This window comes from Panthera onca, chromosome B2 (genome assembly GCF_046562875.1).
Source record: "Panthera onca isolate mPanOnc1 chromosome B2, mPanOnc1 haplotype 2, whole genome shotgun sequence".
NCBI classification, from domain to species: Eukaryota; Metazoa; Chordata; class Mammalia; order Carnivora; family Felidae; genus Panthera; species Panthera onca.
In genome coordinates this window covers 71,781,591-71,805,732 of record NC_138343.1, presented here as the reverse complement: position 1 = coordinate 71,805,732, position 24,142 = coordinate 71,781,591, and the positions used below count along the sequence as shown (strand labels likewise).

Genomic DNA, 24,142 nt, shown 5'->3' with positions numbered 1-24,142 from the left:
TTATCACACGTAAGTCCATATTTTACTTTTAGACATCTGCCTTTGCACACATTTTGAGAAACATATTAAGAACTGTCTATAATCAAAAGTAGAAGACTGGTTTGATTTAACATGATACAATGCACATCCAACTAGCTAGCATATGTCGTAAATAATCCTAAATAATCTGTAAGAGTCCCTGAAGGATTAAAAATGTCCTAGAGTGGCCATGATATGACTGCCGACCCAGAAATTATTCTTCCCCACCTTCTTGCGAAAACTGAATTGCCCAACCAACAGATCCTAAACCACAAGATCAATCTCTCCCTCTTCACAAAACCATTTTGGACCAGCTATTCCTGAAACTGGCTGAACGTTGGCTGGCCTCTCCTCCTAAAGCTCTCTGAAATCTTTACCTTTCTCTCTCTCCTTAATTCAAACACTCTGAGTTGTGCTCATGGCTCAACAGGCTGCATAAAGTTTATGCTTAAGATCGTTAATATTAAAATAAGTCATTGGAGATTTTTAAATAATACAGAAACATCTTTTAGTACATGACATTTATCAAGTATTAATTATCAGATAAGCATGATAAATAATTTACATGCATTAATATATTTAATCAAATGATACTAGGAAAGAAAAGTTTTATACTACTAAGTTTAAAAATCCAAGGAATAAATACATTATACAAAGATATAAATGACCAACATTTACTCAAGAATAAGTAGTAGTCCAACAACCATAAAAGATACTCAAAAGAAAGTCAAAGATGTGTCCCCAAACTCGCAAGAACCAGATAGTTTTACAAGCAAATTATATTAAACCTTATAGAACAGATCATTCCTAGTTATTCAGTCCAGTCTGGAGCACAGAAAAAGCAAGCATGTCAGTTCATCCTGTAAGACTGGAACAACTTTGATTCTGAAACCAGACTTGGGTAACTTCTGATTCTGAATGAATGATGAACTATAGACCAATTTGACACATAAATATATGCTTATATTCATACATGTAAATAGAGAAAACTATGGTCCAATTTTACATATGAACATAAAGCTCTTTTTAAAAAATCTTCAATTGAATCCAGCAATATGCTGAAAGAGCAATGCGTTGATAAAGTAGAATTTATCCCAGGAATACAAGAATTGAAACATCAGAAAATAGGTTAATGAAATATACCCTCATCAAGAGATCAAAGAAGAGAAACCAGATAATCATCTCATCAGATATCTAGAAAGAATTTGGTAAAATTCAACACCGTGGAGAGGCACCTAGATGGCCTTGTCGGTAGAACATCCAATTCTTGATTTTCGCTCAGGGCTCGGGAGATTGAGTCCCATGTAGGGCTCTGCACTGTCAGCATGGAGCCTGCTTGGGATTCTCTCTCTCCCTCTCTGCCTCTATTATTAGCTATAGAAGATAAGGTTTTCCACCTAGAAAGTCTAAGATACTTAACTAAAATATTACCAGGGAATTGGGAATGGTCTCCAAATGGAATACTAACCTACAAAATCAATACCTTTTCTATATACCAGTAATAAAAACCTATTGGAAATATGTAATGGAAAAAAATATCCCAACCATACAGGCAAAAAAGACCCTAAGCATCTCAAAATAACTCTAACAACAAAGGTGTCAAACCTAATTACAATATCTACACAATTTATCAGTGGACACAAAAGTTAGAATAAATAGAGATAACGTGTTCTTGGAAAAGAAGAATCATTACACTGAAGATGCAAAAAGAAGAAATAGAATGCTTTAATGTTTTCTGCTTACTTAAACAAAGACTTTAAAACTAAAAATATAATTAAAAGACTAAAAACTAAAACTATAATTTAGAAATAACAGGTTAAACGCTGCTCTCAATGACATCTAGTCTGTGGGCACAGATACTATGATGACATTTCCAAGAGGGTAACAAACTGTTGAGACCAGTTATTTCAAGATGAACTTCTAACAAAGAAGACTAACATTTTTCATGATGACAGAATACAGAAAAAAGATGTCTTAAAAAAATACAAGAACAAGCAAAATTCTGATATACAAGAGAATAAAAATGCAAGACTTTTATTCTTAGTATTCTCAAGTTAAATGTCCTAGCAAACATTTCCAGCTTTCATTCTTAGCTTTCAGGCCATAAACAGGTAAACTGTTTGTCTCCCCACAGGACCTGTGTCAATATACGTTATCCTTCTAGTTTTTCCACTGCATTTAGAGACGTGCAGTGTCTGGCTTTAATCATTTATTACTCAGGGCTTAATCAATGAATATATGAGACTTTTCAAAGACAAGAATGGAATTAAGAAACATAGGTTTTATAATTTAAACAATAAAGAACATAGGCTTGTAATTTCTTCCTTCTATGCATGCGCATGTGTGTGTGTTTGTGTGTATAAAACATATATGCATATAAATAAAAGAGATGTTTACTTCAACATGGTTTAGAATAAGCACAATTTACAAATAACTCAAAGTTCCATAATAGGAGAAAGAATAAAATTCCTTTGAGTGTGCTATAATTTATGAACTAAAAATCAGCTAAATCATTGAAATTGTATACATTGAAATATATCCAAAATAAATTACCATATTGGTAAGTAAAGCAAATTACAGAATAGTTATAATATGTTATTTTTATTATATGTTTATATATGCTCTATACATTCACAGATTTGTATAAATGTAAACACATGGAAAAAGACTCAAAAAGTAAGTTACAGAACAATGTCTATAGTATGATCTTATATAACTGTTTATATGTAAATGTGTTCTATAAATTCACATATGCATGCAAATAAAAATGTACACAAAAATGTCTGAGAAAAGCTGTTGGGGGTAGGGAAAAGGAACTTTCACTTTCTGTTGATGCTTGAAATTTTTACAGAAGACATTAATTTTATAACTTGCATTTCTAATAAGCTCCCAGGATGCTTATGCTGCTGACCCAAGGATCAACTCTAGAGAACATCCATATAAAGATTTTGATGGCTAGCTTTTTTCCTCGCCTACTCTCTTCTGCAGAGAAGTTCTGTAGCTGTGAAAGAACTTGTGTTTTTCTGTTTACTGAGCCCCTAGAGGTCAAGAAAAGATTCAGAGTTCAAGTCCTTGAAATGGCACATAATCAATCACTGGGAACCTTCTGAAAAACTTTTGAGCCCCATTCCTCATCAGGGTCTTTCATAATCTCTTCTAGGGCCCAGGCCAAAAAAAAAAAATTCTCAAGCTCTTTCTCTTAGCTGGAATCCTGTCACATTAAACATTTCCCTTACGAATCTTGGTTTCAAAATTTGCAGCAAAATGAATATTACTTTTCCAAGTTTCTTATTCACTCCATTCATTAAATATGTACTGAAAAAATCTGCATTCGTTGATTGGCTTGAACAGTTGGTTGGCCTTACAAGTATAATACCCATAGAGTATCCACAGTAATCAGCAATCAAAAGGTTATTCAGTGTGATGCCATCAGTGTTTTCCTATCCACCTCAAGACTTTAAATTCTTATGCTATTTTTAATTCCATAATGAGATATAGATCACAACAGAGTTCCTAAAAACTGAAAAGATTCCATTTAAAATATGTTTACCTTAAGAGCACTGGAACTCTGAAACATTTCCAGTGAAAGTATAAAATGACATGACCACTTTGAAAAACTCTTCAGTAGATTCTTACAAAGTTAAATCTACATCTACCTTGTGACACACCAATTTCATTCCTGGTGTATTACCCAATACACCAGGGTGTCTGGGTATACTCATACCCATGAATATGACTCATTTACATGAGCCCTCAAAACGTGTAACTTATCTCTGGGGACAGAATCAGCAACTGGCTAAGTTTGGTGCAAAGAGAATAGATTGGCAAGGAAGAGGCAGAAGGAGCTTCCTAGAGTAATGAAACTTTTCTAGATTTTGTTTTCACAATCTTTACCTGGATTTCTAAGAGTGTCAAAAAATCTACCAAACTGAACACTTAATATCTGTGTACTTTATTGTATGCAAATCATATCACGATAAAAAATGTTAGGCCTAACTATTCAAGAAAAAGAAATATTTGCCAAAGCAATGTCCTTTGAATTCAAAATAAAATGTACCTCTTTGCCATTTGCTTAAGATCAGGTTTAAAAAAGTAAAGCTGGTAACTGGGTCTTTGTCATTTGCTTACAGTTAGGTTTAAAAATATATACTTTAGGGGCGCCTGGGTGGCTCAGTCGGTTGAGCGTCCGACTTCGGCTCAGGTCATGGTCTCACAGTTCGTGAGTTTGAGCCCCATGTTGGGCTCTGTGCTGACAGCTCAGAGCCTGGAGCCTGCTTCACATTCTGTGTCTCCCTCTCTTTCTGCCCCTTCCCTGCTCATGCTGTGACTCTCTCTGTCTCAAAAATAAACATTAAAAAAATAAATAAATAAAAAATAAAAAAAATAAAAATATATACTTTAGACAGAATAGTTTGATATTTAAAATTTCCATTATAGCTTATAAGTAATTTCCATTATAGCTGACAGATGAGTGTTTACAGGATTATGATTTTGAACTTAAGGAAATGTAACTGAACATCTCAGTTTGCCTTAGACAGTCATTCCAGTGTTGACCTGATGTCACAGCATTAACAGTGCCCCTTTCACTACCAAATGTATTCTGATTTAGATAAAGACCTATAAAGACACTTTAGCTGGAAAGATATTAGATATTATTTGGCACAATGCGCTCATTCACTTTTCCATTCAACCTACATTTACTAGGCATCTACTCTGTACCTAAATAAGTCCCTATATTCTTACTAACATTTCATATTGCTTCTTTGTTTCCACAATCAAAACATAAAACAGCTAGATGGATTTTCCCTAAAGTTAAAATAAAATATACAGTGAAAGACAAACTAAGTATAGAAGAGAGCAATCAGAACCTTCTATAAATAAGGAAAATATAAATCAAGCTTATAAAAAAGTTATAGTTTTTTTGAGCTAAGTAAAACAAAATACATAAAGATATTCACAACTATCAAATAAAGGAAACCTTTACCTGCTGCCCTGTAAAGTATTTTAGGTTCAAAAAATATACAAGGATTTTTATCCTCTATGCATGACAAAAGAAGTCCTTTGGCCTGGAAAGGGCTTCTGGGTACAACCACCTGCAAAAACAGATTTTTTAAAGACAATTTCAGTACAAAATGTAGCCCAGTAAACTCACTTATAAAGGGTTGATATTTCGGCAACTAATTGTTACTAATTATAGAAATCTTGTATTTTTAGCCTAATTCCCACTTATTATAAATTTTACATGTTGTCCCACCCCAAAAAAATTCCACCTGTTAAATGAGTATTTATCAGATGTTCACCATATTCTGGTAACTAAGATATTGTTCTTCTCTTAAAAATCTAAACTTGCAGGGCACCTGGGTGGCTCAGTCGGTTAAGCATCCGAATTTGGGCTCAGGTCATGATCTCACAGTTCATGAGCTGGAGCCCCGTGCTGGGCTCTGTGCTAACAGCTCAGAGCCTGAAGCCTGCTTTGGATTCTGAATCTCCCTCTCTCTCTGCCCCTCCCTGGCTCAGGCTCTGTCTCTCTCTCTCTCTCAAAAATAAATACTAAAAAAATTTTTTTTTAAAAAGCTAAACTTGCAGACACATAATAAAAGGAAGCTGCAAGAAGCAAAGTAGTCAGTATCTTCTAATACTCTGCTGATACTTTCAAGTGTAACTCTTCTCTAATTTTAATATATGAAAATCTCCTCCTTTTCCATGAATAATAGGGTCTTCATTTCCTAAGTGGAAAATAATCCACTGAACTTTATGATCTGGGCAATTGAATGTCCAGTTACATTGCAAAGCTGAAAGAAAAGTGTGGATACTGCCCACTTCCAGTCGAGAGGAAAGGGCTCCAGGATCTTCTTGAGAAGGACTTTGACAAGGAAGAAGATGATACCAGCAAGTGGCACATGTGTTAAATGGGCCAAGCACTCAATGTGGATACTACTGTTCATAGCAACCCATGAGGAGGCTGCTATTATTTTCCTCAATTTAGAAAGAGAGAGACAAAGGATTAAAAGAAAGACCAAATAATCTGCTCAAAGTTATACTCTTTGCTACCCCAGGGATTCTCCCACAGTTTTGAAACCAGAGCCTGAGGTCTTACTACACCACTTTGTCCCCAATCACAAACTTATGTCTAGTTTTTAATGACTGTTCAACAACTGCATAAATACCAGTGTTACAGAGGAAGAGTTATTAAAAGAAATCTGAATTTATCTCAAAGACTCAATTAAGATTCCTTGAAACAAACTACATTTGGCTTTCAGAATCAATTTTACACTATTTTCAATAGAAGGATTCTGATTTGAAAAACTAGCACAGGGGCGCCTGGGTGGCTCAATGATCTCAGTTTGTGAGATGAAGCCCCATGTCGGGCTCTGCGCTGACAATGTGGAGCCTGCTTGGGATTCTGTCTCTCTCCCTCTCTCTCTCTCTCTCTCAAAAAAATAAACATTTTAAAAGATAGCACAAATCTCACTATTTTCTGTAAAACAGAACACATTGCTTACCATAATACACAATGTCTTTATGTTCCTACTTTAGTTTCTCTTCGTCTGCTTTCTTCATGTGTTTTTAGCATTTTGTACTGTTTTCATTTGGTATTAAAAAGAAAAGAGAAAAGAGGGAAGCAAAGAAAGTAGGGATCGAGAAACAAAAATCTATTCTAAAAAATGCTGGGTAAGCATTTAAACTATAAATGTGAATGAATGTTCAGCTCGAGCACAAAAATACCTGTTACTTCAAATGTGGCTTCTGTCCCAACCTACCACTTCTAGCTTACATTGAAAAATTATGCAACCTCTACTCACTTGAAAAAACAAAAACAAAAAAAAAACCTTTGTGACTTTGCTCTGGTAGAAAAAATAAAAATAAAACAGACACATGTTTACAACCAATTCATGTTATCAAACTCACACACAGCCCTAGGTAGATATAGGAGTTTCTATCATGATTCCCTGGAAAGCTCTTGCAAACAGAAATCGAAAAGATCATGGAAAAAATTACGACATACTGGGGCACCTGGGTGGCTCAGGTCATGTATTCACGATTTGTGAGTTCGACCCCCACATTGGGCTCTGGGCTGTCAGCGCATAAAGCCTGCTCGGTATTCTATCTCTCTCTCTCTCTGCCCCTCCCCCACTTGCTCTTTCTATCTCTCTCAAAATAAATAAAAATAAACTTAAAGAAAAGAAGAGAGAGATGCTTCAACCTTGTTTGATCAAGTATTACCTTACCTGGACTGGAAAACACATCTGGATAATAAAGGTTTTTTCTTAGAATGAAGCAAAAGTCCTATCCCTCTGACTTTCAGGCAAATATGCATGCACTAAACAGATTTATTAAAATTAACCCAGAATCCCTTAAGTGAGAAAGGCCCATTAGAAAGAAACAGAGCTTTGAAAGAGGGGGAGGATAAACCAACTATGTTCATGGTGTTATTCTTTGAAGTCTGTGAAATTAATGTCAGGGTTAAGCCAGTGCTACTTCAATAAGAATATTCCATAAACCTGGGAATTGGGTAGCTGATCTAAAATAAATACTCTCTTTCTAAAAATAAAACAAAAATTCACATAAATTCCATAAATCCTGTTTGCTTTCCTCTAGATAAGCACATTAGTTAACGGAATGAACCAAAATGGAACTATCCAACAGAGATCAAATGTAGCACACAAATGAGGATACCTTGATTCCTGGGCAGTGAGCAAAAAAGGCTTCAGGACTCTGAGAATGATAAAGAGCCCCATGGCCGACGCAGCCCCAAGGGGCCCGGATGGTGAGGCTTCCACAATTAAAAAGATCTCCAGAGCGATAGCGGTACTTGGCAGCTTCATTAACAATCTGAGGGGGGAAGAGAGGAAGGACGGGTCATGAGGAGTCCTTTATTCCCATCCATATCCTTAACCATTTTATCAGATCTTTAAATATATACCCATAACAAAATAACTTGTAACACATTAGCTCTAAGACAACAACAAAAAAATTCCCAAGATTAGAGGTGGGAAAGTGGAGGCAAAACTTCAATACTTCCCCGAACTCTGTCTAGGAAATGTTCAATTATAGTAAAATGAAATCCTCCCACCTGATCAAAAGCAGGGAAAATGTAATCTGCAAACTGAATTTCCGCAATGGCAGTAGCCCCAGTGACTGCAATCCCAATTCCAAATCCAACGATTCCTTGTTCACACAATGGGGTGTTGAAAACTCTATCTTTTCCTAATAAAAAGAGTATGACAAATGAGAGTAATGTAATACACAATACAAGTGAAAATTCAGGGAGTAAATGGTGATGGAGAAAAAAAGCATAGAATAGGTGAAGGAAGTAGAAAACAACTACCAGGTGCCTAGATGACCCTGTCGTTAGGCACTGACTTTCTGACTTTGGATCAGGTCATGATCTCACACTTTGTGAGCTCAAGCCTCCCATTGCATGAGCCCAAGCCCCACCTAGAGTAAAAACACTAGACACACTGTATCAGGTGCACCCCACTTCTCTCTCCCTCTCTCTCTTTCTCTCTCTCTCTCTCTCTGTCTGCCCCTTGCTCACTTGCACCTTCAAAGAAAGAAAGAAAGAAAGAGAGAGAGGGAGGGAGGGAAGGAGGGAGGGAGGAAGGAAGGAAGGAAGGAAGGAGAGAGAGAGAGATGCCTGGGTGGATCATGACTTTGGCTCAGGTCATGATCTTGCGGTCTGTGGGTTCAAGCCCCACATTGGGCCCTGCGCTGACAGTTTGGAGCGTGGAGCCTGCTTCAGATTCTATGTCTCTGTCTCTCTCTGCCCCTCCGCTGCTCATGCTTTGTCTCTCTCAAAAATAAATAAATGTTAAAAAAAAATTAGAAAGAAAGAAAAAAAAAGAAAAAAGAAAAGAGAGAAAAGAACTAGCATGATGGCTAGTTTAAATGAAAACATAATTATATTAACCATAAGTAATCTTAGTGTTTCACTTGAAAGAAAGGTTGTCACTCTGGGACAAAAGAAAGCAAAACCCAACTACTTAAAAGAAAACACTGAAACAATACAGGTAACAGAAAAGTCCTAAGTAAAAAGGAAGAAAGAAAACAAATAATGAATATCCTAACCAAACAAGTTGGTGTCATCACAGAAATCACAGACAAAGTAGTCTTAAAGGGAAAAGGCATTACCAGAGATAAAGCCAGAAAATTCATAATATTAAAGGGGTCAAGTCACAAGGAGGACGTAATTCTAAAGTTATACTCATGAAACAACATGGGCTCCAAATAAATAGGGAAAACTAACAGAATGAAAAGGAAAAATAGATAAATTCCCACTATGGCTGGAGATAGTACTGTATCCATCACAGTAACGGACAGAAAAAGCCACCAAAATATAAGGCAGGACTAGGTAAGATTTGAATACAATTAGCAAATACGACCTGACATGAACAGGACACTGCACCTGACAGCCAAGAATACAAACCCTTTCTGAGTGAGCAGAACACTGACATTCATTGACCATAAACTGGGTTATAAATCCAACCTCAAGAAACTTTGAAGAAAATCATACAGGGTGTGTTCCCTGAGCATGATGACATTAAGCTGGAAGTCAATAACAGAAAGAAATAGAAAATCCTATGTTAGAAAAAAAGTTTAAATATGTGTATTTGTGGCTCAAAGAAGAAATTATAAGGAAATTATAAAGTATTTTGAAATGAATGATAAAAACTATGTATCAACTCATTGAGGTTCTGAATTCAATAAAGGTAGAGTAGCTTTTTTAAGTTTATTTATTTATTTTGAGAGAGAGAGAGAGAGAGAGAGAGAGAATGCACTCAAGTGGGGGAGGGACAGAGAGACAGGGAAAGAGAGAATCCTGAGCAGGTTCCACACTGCCGAACCCAATGCAGGGCTTGAACCCACGAACCGTGAGATCATGACCTGAGCTGAAACCAAGAGTCAGACACTTAACCAACTGAGCCACCCAGGCGCCCCTAGAGTAGCTTTCTTCAGACTAATCCTCCCACATATATTATAAACTCTGGACAACATATAACAACTACTTAAAGGCATTGGAGAGCCAAAAAGCAGGCCTACACCAAAGAGGGCTTAACCTTTGAAAGAAAGGAAGAGCAGTGGACAAACAACATTTATAAGGCTTGTCCCCTGAGGAGATTCCCCATTCTCTGTGACAGGGGACTACCAGAATTCAGACAAGACAGACTCAGTCTTTATTATCTCGAGATATCCGAGAACTGGGTCCAGGGCCACCACTGGCAGAACATTGAGGGACTAAGCCCCTACAAGAAGAACACTACATAGGAGCACCCCAAAGTCTGCACATAAACTCCGCTCAAATCTTTGGCCGACCTCTATGGCTGCAGAAGACTCCAAGAGTCCAGCAGATAACAGCTGGAAGTGCAAAGAGGTGAGCAGAGATTTGCTCTACCCACTAAGGAGAACACAGAGTTTGGAGTTTGAGACTCTTCAAATTAAAAAGCTTGATAAACACTTCAGGCTTTCCATTGAAACCACAAGGTACATGTTGCTAGTGTTCAATTCTCCTTTGAAATTTCACTACCTCTTGGCCAATATCAGCATTTCATGAAAAATCCTCATTTCAGGGAGCTGGGTGGACACAAGTAATGACGAGTCTGGCCAGGTAACCCAAAGTTTGTGGACAGATAAGGGATTCATATTTCAGTTCTGTAATCGAGGGATACCAGTTCTTCCTGGTGCACAGAATTCACTCTCAGCTCAATCATGCCTTCTGAATATGAACCATGAAGAGGGCAGGTGTTGGAAAACGCCAGGCAGACACATCCTGTAGTTTGCACTCTGAAAGCAGCTGCAGAGACTTCAAAGCATGATTCATACTCATCACAATCTGTGACTATCTTCTGAAATTGTGACCTCTATCGCTCATCAGTTCCCTATTTGACTGAGAAAAGCTTGATCATTTCTGAAAATCTGTAATTCCATTGAACTAAGAACAATTCATTAGTAGAAAATGAACAAAGATTCCAGGTGCCTCCAGTGGAATCCACATCCCTGGAATAACTGAGCCACCTTAACCAGATGCAGTGTTCTTATTTATTCCCTGCTGCTTCAAGTTCCCTGGATTCAGGTATTTTTCATCTCAGCAAATACAGCCTTTTTTTTTTCTGCTAGAAGGTGGCAAAGTTGAGTTTCTCAGAACCATTACTCAAAAATATGCTTGGTCTGAGGAAACAGCTTAATTTAACAACAGCTACAATGACGTGAACTAAAATCTGTTCCTATTTTCTCCCAGAAAGGTAATGATTGAGGGTAAGAGCACAGAACACACATAAAATGCACAACACTGATGACTTCCTCTATGGGATAATGCAATTAACCTGATAAAAGGTTCATACACACAGTATCCCAATGGGTAAATTAATACATACAGGTATTGCACCATGAGCCAAGACAGATCTGATTTTCAGTTCTATCTCCACCAATTACTAAACTCTCTGTGGTCCAATTTCTTCTCTGTAATGGAAGAATCATGATACTAAAAAGATTAAAATAATTAACATACTTATTGAAACATTTATAAGTATTTAATATTGTAGGGACTCTATTCTAGATGCAGAGAATAAACAAACAAAATAGAACAACCCTATCCTTGTGTAACTTACATTCTAGTCAGAGGAAACAGACAAAAACAAAATAAATGAGTAAAACATATAGTGTATTAGATGAGAACAGTAAAGCAGGGAATAGGTAATTAGAAGTAGGAGGCAGGACTACTGTGATTTTAAATAGGAGGATCAGGGAGGCCCCACTGAGAAGTGACATATACAGGAAGAGCTGAAGGAATTGAGAAAGTGTACTGTGCATATACCTGAGGGAATAAAATGTTCTGGGCAAAGAGATTAGTAAATGCAAAGGCCCTGGGGTATGAGCATTTTTATTACATCAGCACAAAGGTAAGAAGTCCAGAGTGCCTGATCTGGAGTAAGAGAAATACTGGTAAGAGATGAAGCTGAAGAGTAGAGAGGGTGGGATGGGAGGTGGCACAGGGCAGACAGGGCCTTGTCGATCACTGTAGGCCCTCTTTTACCAGGACAGTGAGTGAATCAACAAGTAGATGAGGGAGACAGGAAGCCATTGAGCAAAATCATGCCATTCTCTCAACTGCATTCCATCTCTTTAGCTGGTATTTGGTGAATAGCTTCTAACAAGGCAAGAGGGACACAGCAAGTCTGATTACAGGATACTGCAATAATTCCAGTTGGGAGATGATGACACATAATTGCAGAAAAGGTATGAGACTGTATATAGTCTAAAGATAGAGTCAAAAGGATTTGCTGATGAAATGGATGTAGAGTATGAGTCAGAGAAAAATGCCAAGGATGATTTAAAGGCTTTTGGCCCAGGTCAAGCAACCTGAAGGAGAGAGTTGCCCTTAACTAAGAAAGGGCAAACTATGAAGTATGTTGGGATGAGATATCAGGAGTTCAGTTTTGGAGATGTTAAATTTAAGATGCCCTCAGATGTTAAGGCAAAGCTATCAAATAGACTGTTGGATACAGGAGTTGAAAGTCTTCAGCATAAAGATAGCACTAAAAACACAGGACTGGATGAGACTGCCAAGCAAATTTAAATGAGTACATAGAGGAAAGATCCAACATTAAAAAGACAAGAGATGAGAACTAATATAATCAAAATTGAAAAGAAAAAATAGCCACAGTTTAGAGGAAAACTAGGAGAATATGCTGGCTAGAAGCCTCTCCTAAGAAGTGAGAGTAATCAACTTGTGCTGTTTGTTACCAATTCAATGTGAAATGAGGGCTGAGAATTGTATGATATTGACATTAGCAGTATGTGCAAAGTAGGAGGGACAGAGAAAATAAAAACCTACATCCAGAGGGAGTGGGAGAAGAGAGATTGGAGACAATGAGCAATGATCATTATTTGGAGAAATTTTGCTGTAAAGAAAAAAAAAGGAGTCATACATAACTAGCGGCACAAAAATATGGTATTAATAAAGGGAATTTTTTTGTAGGACAAAAAAAAGTATATTTGCAGGCAGATAAAAATGATAAGAAAGGAAGAAATAGTTGAGAAAATTAATGAAATGGAGAGACAGAAGAACAACTGGAACTATGTCTCTGATGGGAAGGAAGGGGTCTAGTATGGAGAAGTTAACAGGAACCCCTGCATTCAGTCAGGGTGCAAGAGGAAAGTGTATGGGCACTGACATAGGTACATGAACATGTGTTGGGGTAAGAGCTTGTCAAAGTTCTCTCTTCACTGCATCTACCTTCTTGGCAAAATATGAAACTATATTATTAGTAAAGAGTAAGGATGGGGGAGGCAGTGTTGAGGAGAGAAAGGTAGGAAATAGTCATCTGGGAAAATGGAGGAGTGAATGGACCAAGAACATGCAGCACAATGGGAGGTAGTGTAAGTATCCCCTGGAGAGTACTAGTCTGTAACTAAAAGTGACATCAGCTACAAGAGGACTTTTTTCCCCCAGCAACATTCTGTTTAAGATTGAGGGTTTATAGATTTTGGAACACTAACCCTTTATCAGATATGTAATTTGCAAATATTCTCTCCCATTCTGTTCGTTGCCTTTTAGTTTTGTTGATTGTTTTCTTCCCTGTGCAGAAGGTTTTTATCTTGATGAGGTCCCAACAGTTCCTTTTGCTTTTGTTTCCCTTGCCTCTGGAGACATCTTTAGTAAGAACTTGCTTTGCCTAGGTCAAAGAAGTTGCTGCCTGTGTTCTCCTCCAGGATTTTGATGGTTTCCTTTCTCATATTCAGGTCTTTCATCCATTTTGAATTTATTTTTGTGTATGGTGTAAGAAAGTGGTCCAGTTTCATTCTTCTGCATGTTGCCGTCCAGTTTTCCCAACACCATTTGAAGAGACTGTCTTTTTTCCATTGGATATTCTTTTCTGCTTTGTCGAAGATTAGTTGGCCATATAGTTGTGGGTCCTTTTCTGGGTTTTCTATTTCATTCCACTGTCTTGATGACTACAGCTTTGTAATAAAGCTTAAAATCTAGAATCGTAATGCCTTCAGTTTTGTTTTTCTTTCTCAGGATTACTTCAGCTATTTGGGGTCCTTTGTGGTTCCATACAAATTTTACTATTTGTTCTAGCTCTGTGAAAAATGCTAGTGGTATTTTGATAGGGATTGCATTGAATACATAGATTGCTCTGGGTAGCATAGACATTTTAACAATGTTTGTTCTTCCAATCCATGCTCTTTCATTTCTTTTTATTCTCTTCAATTTTCTTTCATAAGTGTTCTATAGTTTTCAGAATACAGACCTTTTACCTATTCAGTTAGGTTTATTCCTAGGTATCTTATGGTTTTGGGTGTTATTGCAAGTGGGATCAATTCCTTGATTCTTTTTCTTCCACTTCATTACTGGTGGATAAAGATGCAACAGATTTCTCCACATTGATTTTATATCCTGTAACTTTGCAGTACCCAAAATCTATAAAGAACTTACCAAATTCAACACCCAAAAAACAAACAACCCAGTTAAGAAATGGGCAGAAGACATGAACTGACACTTTTCCAAAGAAGACATCCAGATGGTTAACAGATGCATGAAAAGATGCTCAACATCACTCATCATTAGGGACAGACAAATCAACCACAATGAGATACCACCTCACACCAGTCAGAATGGCTAAAATTAACAACACAAGAAGTAACAGGTGTTGGCGAGGATGTGGACAAAGGGGAACCCTCTTGCACTGCTGGTGGGAATGCAAACTGGTACAGCCACTCTGGAGAACAGTATGCAGGAGCCTCAAAAAATAGAGCTACCCTAAAATCCAGCAATTGCACTATTAGGTATTTACCCCAAGGATACAAAAATACAGATTTGAAGGGCTACATGCACCCCAATGTTTCAGCAGCATTATCAACAACAGCCAAACTATGGAGAGAGCCCAAGTGTCCATCAAATGATGAATGGATAAAAATGTGGTATATACATTCAATGGAATATTACTCAGCCACCAAATAGAATGAAATCTTGCTATTTGCCATGATATGGAAGGAGCTAGAATGTATTATGTTAAGGAAAATAAGTCAATCAGAGAAAGACAGATATCACATGATTTCACTCATATGTGGGATTTAAAAAACAAAGCAGATGAACACATGGGAAGTTGAGGGGAAGAGAAGAGAGGGAAACAAACCACAGGAGACTCTTAACAATTAGAGAACGAACTATGGCTTGTTGGAGGGAGGTGGATGGGGGAGGGGCTAGATGTGTGATGGGTATTAAGGAGGCACTTGATGGGATGAGCACTGAGTGTTGTATGTAAGTGATGAATCACTGAATTCTACCCCTGAACTCACTATCACACTGTATGTTAACTAAAATTTAAATAGATAGATAATTGAGGAGTTAGCTACAATTGGATTTTGTCAAGCAAATAATGACATGGAATTTAAACTAGGTATAAAGGGAAGAAAGGTCATCAGGAAAGTGAGATAAAGTGACAAGGTGGTAGAATACAGGGCTTTTAAGAATAAATAAGGTCAAAGGGTTATTGAATTACAGGTACTAGAAGCAGTGAGCTGGGGAGGTCAAAGTGGAAGTCTGAGTTGGAGATGCTTTAAACTGAGATCTTGGAGGGACCTCCGTTACTGCAGGTCAGGTCGTACATAGAATGGATAGCCCTGAAACACATGAAAATTTGAAATCTTTATCCAGATGATAAATAAAATCTAAGACCAGTTGCAATTCCTAACCCTCAAAGACAGCTTGCATCTAATGACACCATAGTTTCTAAGCTTAAGCAGAGCTGCAGGGAGGAGGCTTCATCAAAGTGCTGTCAATCAAGCTGAATAAATGTTCTGATAGGTAGCCAGTGGCTTTGATTTCATAAGAAGGAAAAAACTATCCCTACTCTGAAAGTTCTTCAGTGCCCAACAAGCTTTGACTAGGTCAGAAAAAAAGGAAATACTATCTGAATTACTTCTTCCTAAACCTTAAATAACAGAGTAAAGTTCAATTAACATTTCAGATAAACTTACTGCTACAGATACTGCAGATACCTAGAAGAAAGGACATTCATACAACATGCCATCTTCTTCTTAAGTTTTGCTACCTGTGCTTAAATTTTAGGTTCTCTCTTTGTATAATTCCATGATCTCGAGTCCACACAAACATGGGTCTAGTAGATTGCCAGACGTTTGACCGTTTAAATAACTGGCACATCAATATCTCATATGTTGACAAAAATCAGGGCATAAAGTTGTAGCACCACTTTATAATAGGTTTTTTCTTTTGTAAAGGGAACATGATTAAGAAGTTTCACATCACTGGCAGCACACCGAGACATTAAAGATACTGTCCACCACGTAATGTCGAATATCAAAAGAAAACCAGCAGATGGCTTTTCTAGCCAAAGAAACACAAGTAGACAGAACTGAGTCCACCAGTGAACCCTGCTCCCTACCACAACATTGAGGCCACAACTAGCGCAGAAACAGTGAGAAGAGTGCAAAGAAACAACGATTAGAAAAAAGCACCAACCATGGGTTAAGGCGACAACCAATGACCTCCTGGGAGGTTACAGAAGTCATTGAGTACCTCCATCTGTTTAGTGCCCATTTTTTGGAACCCAGAACTAGTTTCAAATGAGCTTTCCTTGTGAACATAGTGGTCCTGCAAGTTATTCAATCTACCTTGTGTAGAATTAAAATTTTTATTCCCATAAAACTTCTGAAAAGGCAGCTTTAAAACTGCCGATCTCTGAGCAACATGATTTCCTTAGGACACAAATCTGAATAGGTGAGAGTATTCTTCCAGAAAAGAGATCAACTCCATAAGGGAAACATGAGTCCCAGATTTCCTGAGCAAAAGGGTAAATAAGGACATGAAACATTCGTGACGAAGCTACAAAATAAACCAGAGGAAAAGCCATTATAGATACGATTTTGGACGGGGGTGGCAGGGGGCAAAGAGGGTAGATAACGTATCGCAATAATTTCAGTCACAGACTTTCTGGAGTATGTTGTGATGTTACATTTTAAAGTTTGCTGATAAAGACTTTGATAAAGATGAAAAGCATTTACTTCAGGGTCAAGAAAAATAAAAAAGTTAATCTAGAAGATCACTGCTACCTCTTAAAATAAGTAGAAAAGTAAATAGAGTATTCCATTCACCAGAAAAACATTTAGAGAATAAACATGCAAACAAATTTTTAAAAAAGAAATACTAAGTAGAATGACTATACAATTCATGGTCCAAACTGTAATGTCTAGAAGTGTTATGGATACTAAAAATAATTATCAGATGTTAATTGATCTCAACAGGCCTAAACTGAGTAGTCTCAGGAAAAACAGAGCTGTTCTGAATAAACCAAGACTTATAGTCACTATTCTTAGAGTTAAGTAATATTATCATCCCTATAAAAATAAGGAAAATATAAAGCCAAGTGCTCACCTTAGCCATAAGTAATCTACCATGTATTAGCATCCTAAATTAGGAAATTCATGATTCAGAGCTGGAAAATTAAAAAATGAATTGAATAAGCCATTCTACCATCAAGGTAATGGTCACAGTTTACTGTCCAGGGCAGCACCGTGATGCCTGCAGCCCAGCTCCCCAGGCATGGAGAACTTGTTGCCCTGCTTGCTGAGAATGCTGTGGGCAAACAGACATCAGTGGTCAGCCCTTACAGGGGCTGTATCAACTGTAATAAACTTTCTAGTTCGAGGTCATGCTCGGTGGCCACCATCCAATGATTAATAAGTGTGACAGTATAAAGGCCTGGTCATTTCAGCACAATTAGAAAAAATCGAAAGGGTCATCATGACTCTAGAGATCCCACAGGGTTTGCCAAGGTGGTCCTAGGACCTCTATCACTTCTGGACATCTCCCTCTGCCTCATCCTGCTTTGACTTGAAAGTAACACTATATTTATGGTTCCAGATGACTCCAGGTTCTAAGGTTTCCAGATTTAGGAAGTTCACCTGTATTTACAACGATCTTACAATGTTTTCCAAATGCCTCCAGGCAACAATGGGTAGAAAGGGCTGTTTGTGAGCCTTATCCTATAGATTCTACCTCTTTCTCAGAATACTCTTGGCAAAGAGATCTGAGTCATTATAATGGGAGAGAGGAAAATTAAAAGATGAAAGTCAATCAGGAGCAATTACATATGCTTAGTAAATGTTTACTGAGTGAACAGATGGAGGGATGAAATGCAAAGTCCCTTTGTCATCGAGAAGTCTACAATTCTGGGAGCAGATCCAAAAATACCCACAGATTCGACAATCAGTTCCAAGGATTCAATGACTAGATTAAAAGTTGTAAGGTCCTTTCCTGAGAACACAGACTGCTTCCTTCATCTTTGGACATTCAATAGTATCTAGCACAATGTCTTGAATTTACTAGTCATTGAATATTATTACTTGAATGAACAAGCTTAAAAGACCCATCATGCTTGGGTTGAAAAGGCATTTAAGTCTGTGGCAATCAGAATGTGGTAATGTCCCACCAATTACTGAAGACACGTAGATATGACATCAAGGCAAAAAGAAATCTCGTTGAAATAGACATGTACTAAGTAACATATACATGAATTTTTTTCTTTTAATATAGAATAGGAAAATGAGACCACAAGGAGGGACCACTCAAGCATAAAGATAAGAATTACACTCAATTATCTCTATCAAGTACCAGTTCTTAAACATGGCAACATCTAAAAAATATTTAACTAGGTGAGTGAATGAAAAAGTGATCAAAATAATATTAAAATAAAAATGATAGCCCAAGTCAGGGAAAATTATAAAATCAGACTAGATCATAATATCTTGAAAATCCAATTATCCACACACAAAATTAATGGCTTATTTATTTCATCGCCATATTTTAGTGGCCACATCTTAGAGAAATAAGTTTTGGAAATTGACAGAAAAGCAAAAGAGTTAATTTTAAGCAACTCGTCAAGACTCACAGGGGTAACATCTGGCTGAAGGTTAGCCATTATGATTATGATAAAATAACGGTCAACATCATAGACCAAGCTTTCTCAAACCAGTACTAGATGGACAACTTGGTTAAAAGAAACATTCGCTTGCACTCCTAATGTCAAGTTCAATCAGTTTTATTATGTTATTTTAATACACACAAAATTAAACTTAGTATTTATTGCTCCGATAAAACAAAGACAAAACAAATTTATAAATACAAAAACAACTACATAACCAATTAAATTCAGATTAACAGAAAAGACAGAGTGTAACAGACCATGGTTTCCTGCTAAAATCACAGTACCAATGTACTTTTAGATTTTTTTTTTTTTTTTTTTTTTTTTTTTACTGTAATCATTCTAATGGGGAAACAATGCCTTTTCACTTAAAGTTACCCTACAAAATGGTATGTGTGACCTCATGGCTTTCTTTACTAGGTTAAGATAATCAGACTTACTAAATAAATCCACCCGCAAGCATTCCTTGAATGATAATTTTAAGAAAGCTGCTTCAGGAGAAAGTTGTTATCACAGTCATATCAAAATCAGCATTAAATGTGTAGCTATTCAATTATTGCTGGAATCAGGTGAAGAAAGTTCTTCAGTGTATAATTACTGATAAACTTACTGCTAGTGAACTATTGAAAGGTATGCATTAAAAAATGGAATCTGTGAAACTCATCTGACTCTAACTTGAATACGTTATCACTATGCTCCTGCGATAATGCAGGATAATCCACATCCTTTGGGTGTGGCATACAGGAATGCTCCTATCACTGCGTGTTATTTGAAGCTCAGTGAGAGCTTCATACACTTCAGACACTGTGAAGTAGTTCGACTTCACATGGCACAAACACAGCAATAAACACAAACCCCAATTTTATCATGTGGTAATACTTAACCAAGTATATGGCAGGTGTCTGGATGACCCAGAATGTGGTTTTTTGTTTTTTTTTTTTTGTTTTTTTTTTTTTGTTTTTTTTTTTTTTTTTTGAATTTTAATTTCTTTTTTTTTTTTCTCACTTGCTTTTATTTATTTATTTATTTATTTTTAATATATGAAATTTACTGTCAAATTGGTTTCCATACAACACCCAGTGCTCATCCCAAAATGTGCCCTCCTCAATACCCATCACCCACCCTGCCCTCCCTCCCACCCTGCCCTCCCTCCCACCCCCCATCAACCCTCAGTTTGTTCTCAGTTTTTAACAGTCTCCTATGCTTTGGCTCTCTCCCACTCTAACCTCTTTTTTTTTTTTTTTTTTTCCTTCCCCTCCCCCATGGGTTTCTGTTATGTTTCTCAGGATCCACATAAGAGTGAAACCATATGGTATCTGTCTTTCTCTGTATGGCTTATTTCACTTAGCATCACACTCTCCAGTTCCATCCATGTTGCTACAAAAGGCCATATTTCATTTTTTCTCATTGCCACATAGTATTCCATTGTGTATATAAACCACAATTTCTTTATCCATTCATCAGTTGATGGACATTTAGGCTCTTTCCATAATTTGGCTATTGTTGAGAGTGCCGCTATAAACATTGGGGTACAGGTGCCCCTATGCATCAGTACTCCTGTATCCCTTGGATAAATTCCTAGCAGTGCTATTGCTGGGTCATAGGGTAGGTCTATTTTTAATTTTCTGAGGAACCTCCACACTGCTTTCCAGAGCGGCTGCACCAATTTGCATTCCCACCAACAGTGCAAGAGGGTTCCTGTTTCTCCACATCCTCTCCAGCATCTATAGTCTCCTGATTTCTTCATTTTGGCCACTCTGACTGGCGTGAGGTGGTATCTGAGTGTGGTTTTGATTTGTATTTCCCTGATAAGGAGCGACGTTGAACATCTTTTCATGTGCCTGTTGGCCATCCGGATGTCTTCTTTAGAGAAGTGTCTATTCATGTTTTCTGCCCATTTCTTCACTGGGTTATTTGTTTTTCGGGTGTGGAGTTTGATGAGCTCTTTATAGATTTTGGATACTAGCCCTTTGTCCGATGTGTCATTTGCAAATATCTTTTCCCATTCCGTTGGTTGCCTTTTAGTTTTGTTGGTTGTTTCCTTTGCTGTGCAGAAGCTTTTTATCTTCATAAGGTCCCAGTAATTCACTTTTGCTTTTAATTCCCTTGCCTTTGGGGATGTGCCGAGTAAGAGATTGCTACGGCTGAGGTCAGAGAGGTCTTTTCCTGCTTTCTCCTCTAAGGTTTTGATGGTTTCCTGTCTCACATTCAGGTCCTTTATCCATTTTGAGTTTATTTTTGTGAATGGTGTGAGAAAGTGGTCTAGTTTCAACCTTCTGCATGTTGCTGTCCAGTTCTCCCAGCACCATTTGTTAAAGAGACTGTCTTTTTTCCATTGGATGTTCTTTCCTGCTTTGTCAAAGATGAGTTGGCCATACGTTTGTGGGTCTAGTTCTGGGGTTTCTATTCTATTCCATTGGTCTATGTGTCTGTTTTTATGCCAATACCATGCTGTCTTGATGATGACAGCTTTGTAGTAGAGGCTAAAGTCTGGGATTGTGATGCCTCCTGCTTTGGTCTTCTTCTTCAAAATTACTTTGGCTATTCGGGGCCTTTTGTGGTTCCATATGAATTTTAGGATTGCTTGTTCTAGTTTCGAGAAGAATGCTGGTGCAATTTTGATAGGGATTGCATTGAATGTGTAGATAGCTTTGGGTAGTATTGACATTTTGACAATATTTATTCTTCCAATCCATGAGCAGGGAATGTCTTTCCATTTCTTTATATCTTCTTCAATTACCTGCATAAGCTTTCTATAGTTTTCAGCATACAGATCTTTTACATCTTTGGTTAGATTTATTCCTAGGTATTTTATGCTTCTTGGTGCAATTGTGAATGGGATCAGTTTCTTCATTTGTCTTTCTGTTGCTTCATTGTTAGTGTATAAGAATGCAACTGATTTCTGCACATTGATTTTGTATCCTGCAACTTTGCTGAATTCATGTATCAGTTCTAGCAGACTTCTGGTGGAGTCTATCGGATTTTCCATGTATAATATCATGTCATCTGCAAAAAGCGAAAGCTTGACTTCATCTTTGCCAATTTTGATGCCTTTGATTTCCTTTTGTTGTCTGATTGCTGATGCTAGAACTTCCAGCACTATGTTAAACAAGAGCGGTGACAGTGGGCATCCCTGTCGTGTTCCTGATCTCAGGGAAAAAGCTCTCAGTTTTTCCCCGTTGAGGATGATGTTAGCTGTGGGCTTTTCATAAATGGCCTTTATGATCTTTAAGTATGTTCCTTCTATCCCGACTTTCTCAAGGGTTTTTATTAAGAAAGGGTGCTGGATTTTGTCAAAGGCCTTTTCTGCATCGATTGACAGGATCATATGGTTCTTCTCTTTTTTTTTGTTAATGTGATGTATCACGTTGATCGATTTGCGAATGTTGAACCAGCCCTGCATCCCAGGAATGAATCCCACTTGATCATGGTGAATAATTCTTTTTATATGCTGTTGAATTCGATTTGCTAGTATCTTATTAAGAATTTTTGCATCCATATTCATCAGGGATATTGGCCTGTAGTTCTCTTTTTTTACTGGGTCTCTGTCTGGTTTAGGAATCAAAGTAATACTGGCTTCATAGAATGAGTCTGGAAGTTTTCCTTCCCTTTCTATTTCTTGGAATAGCTTGAGAAGGATAGGTATTATCTCTGCTTTAAATGTCTGGTAGAACTCCCCTGGGAAGCCATCTGGTCCTGGACTCTTATTTGTTGGGAGATTTTTGATAACCGATTCAATTTCTTCGCTGGTTATGGGTCTGTTCAAGCTTTCTATTTCCTCCTGACTGAGTTTTGGAAGAGTGTGGGTGTTTAGAAATTTGTCCATTTCTTCCAGGTTGTCCAATTTGCTGGCATATAATTTTTCATAGTATTCCCTGATAATTGTTTGTATCTCTGAGGGATTGGTTGTAATCATTCCATTTTCATTCATGATTTTATCTATTTGGGTCATCTCCCTTTTCTTTTTGAGAAGCCTGGCTAGAGGTTTGTCAATTTTGTTTATTTTTTCAAAAAACCAACTCTTGGTTTCGTTGATCTGCTCTACAGTGTTTTTAGATTCTATATTGTTTATTTCTGCTCTGATCTTTATTATTTCTCTTCTTCTGCTGGGTTTAGGCTGCCTTTGCTGTTCTGCTTCTATTTCCTTTAGGTGTGCTGTTAGATTTTGTATTTGGGATTTTTCTTGTTTCTTGAGATAGGCCTGGATTGCAATGTATTTTCCTCTCAGGACTGCCTTCGCTGCATCCCAGAGCGTTTGGATTGTTGTATTTTCATTTTCGTTTGTTTCCATATATGTTTTAATTTCTTCTCTAATTGCCTGGTTGACCCACTCATTCGTTAGTAGGGTGTTCTTTAACCTCCATGCTTTTGGAGGTTTTCCAGACTTTTTCCTGTGGTTGATTTCAAGCTTCATAGCATTGTGGTCTGAAAGTATGCATGGTATAATTTCAATTCTTGTAAACTTATGAAGGGCTGTTTTGTGACCCAGTATATGATCTATCTTGGAGAATGTTCCATGTGCACTCGAGAAGAAAGTATATTCTGTTGCTTTGGGATGCAGAGTTCTAAATATATCTGTCAAGTCCATCTGATCCAATGTATCATTCAGGGCCCTTGTTTCTTTATTGACTGTGTGTCTAGATGATCTATCCATTTCTGTAAGTGGGGTGTTAAAGTCCCCTGCAATGACCACATTCTTATCAATGAGGTTGCTTATGTTTATGAGTAATTGTTTTATATATCTGGGGGCTCGGGTATTTGGCGCATAGACATTTATAATAGTTAGCTCTTCCTGGTGGATAGACCCTGTGATTATTATATAATGCCCTTCTTCATCTCTTGTTACAGCCTTTAATTTAAAGTCTAGTTTGTCTGATATAAGTATGGCTACTCCAGCTTTCTTTTGGCTTCCAGGAGCATGGTAAATAGTTCTCCATCCCCTCACTCTCAATCTAAAGGTGTCCTCAGATCTAAAATGAGTCTCTTGTAGACAGCAAATAGATGGGTCTTGTTTTTTTATCCATTCTGATACCCTATGTCTTTTAGTTGGCGCATTTAATCCATTTACATTCAGTGTTATTATAGAAAGATATGGGTTTAGAGTCATTGTGATGTCTGTATGTTTTATGCTTGTAGTGATGTCTCTGGTACTTTGTCTCACAGGATCCCCCTTAGGATCT

At 37.4% G+C, this 24,142-nt stretch overlaps 1 protein-coding gene across 3 annotated transcripts in view; it reads right to left on the bottom strand.

The window, feature by feature from the left end:
• BCKDHB (branched chain keto acid dehydrogenase E1 subunit beta) overlaps window positions 1-24,142 on the bottom strand; it is a 210,958-nt gene that overhangs the window by 148,270 nt on the left and 38,546 nt on the right. For all 3 annotated transcript variants that reach the window (XR_009605079.2, XM_060616022.3, XM_060616021.3), the window contains exons 4-6: window positions 8,093-8,226; window positions 7,696-7,851; window positions 5,003-5,111 (exon numbers count right to left, since the gene is read on the bottom strand). Coding sequence is in view for 2 of the 3 variants with exons in the window: in XM_060616022.3 (XP_060472005.1) it covers window positions 5,003-5,111; window positions 7,696-7,851; window positions 8,093-8,226 (399 nt within the window). In the remaining variant the exon portion in view is untranslated. The remainder of the gene's footprint in view (window positions 1-5,002; window positions 5,112-7,695; window positions 7,852-8,092; window positions 8,227-24,142) is intronic.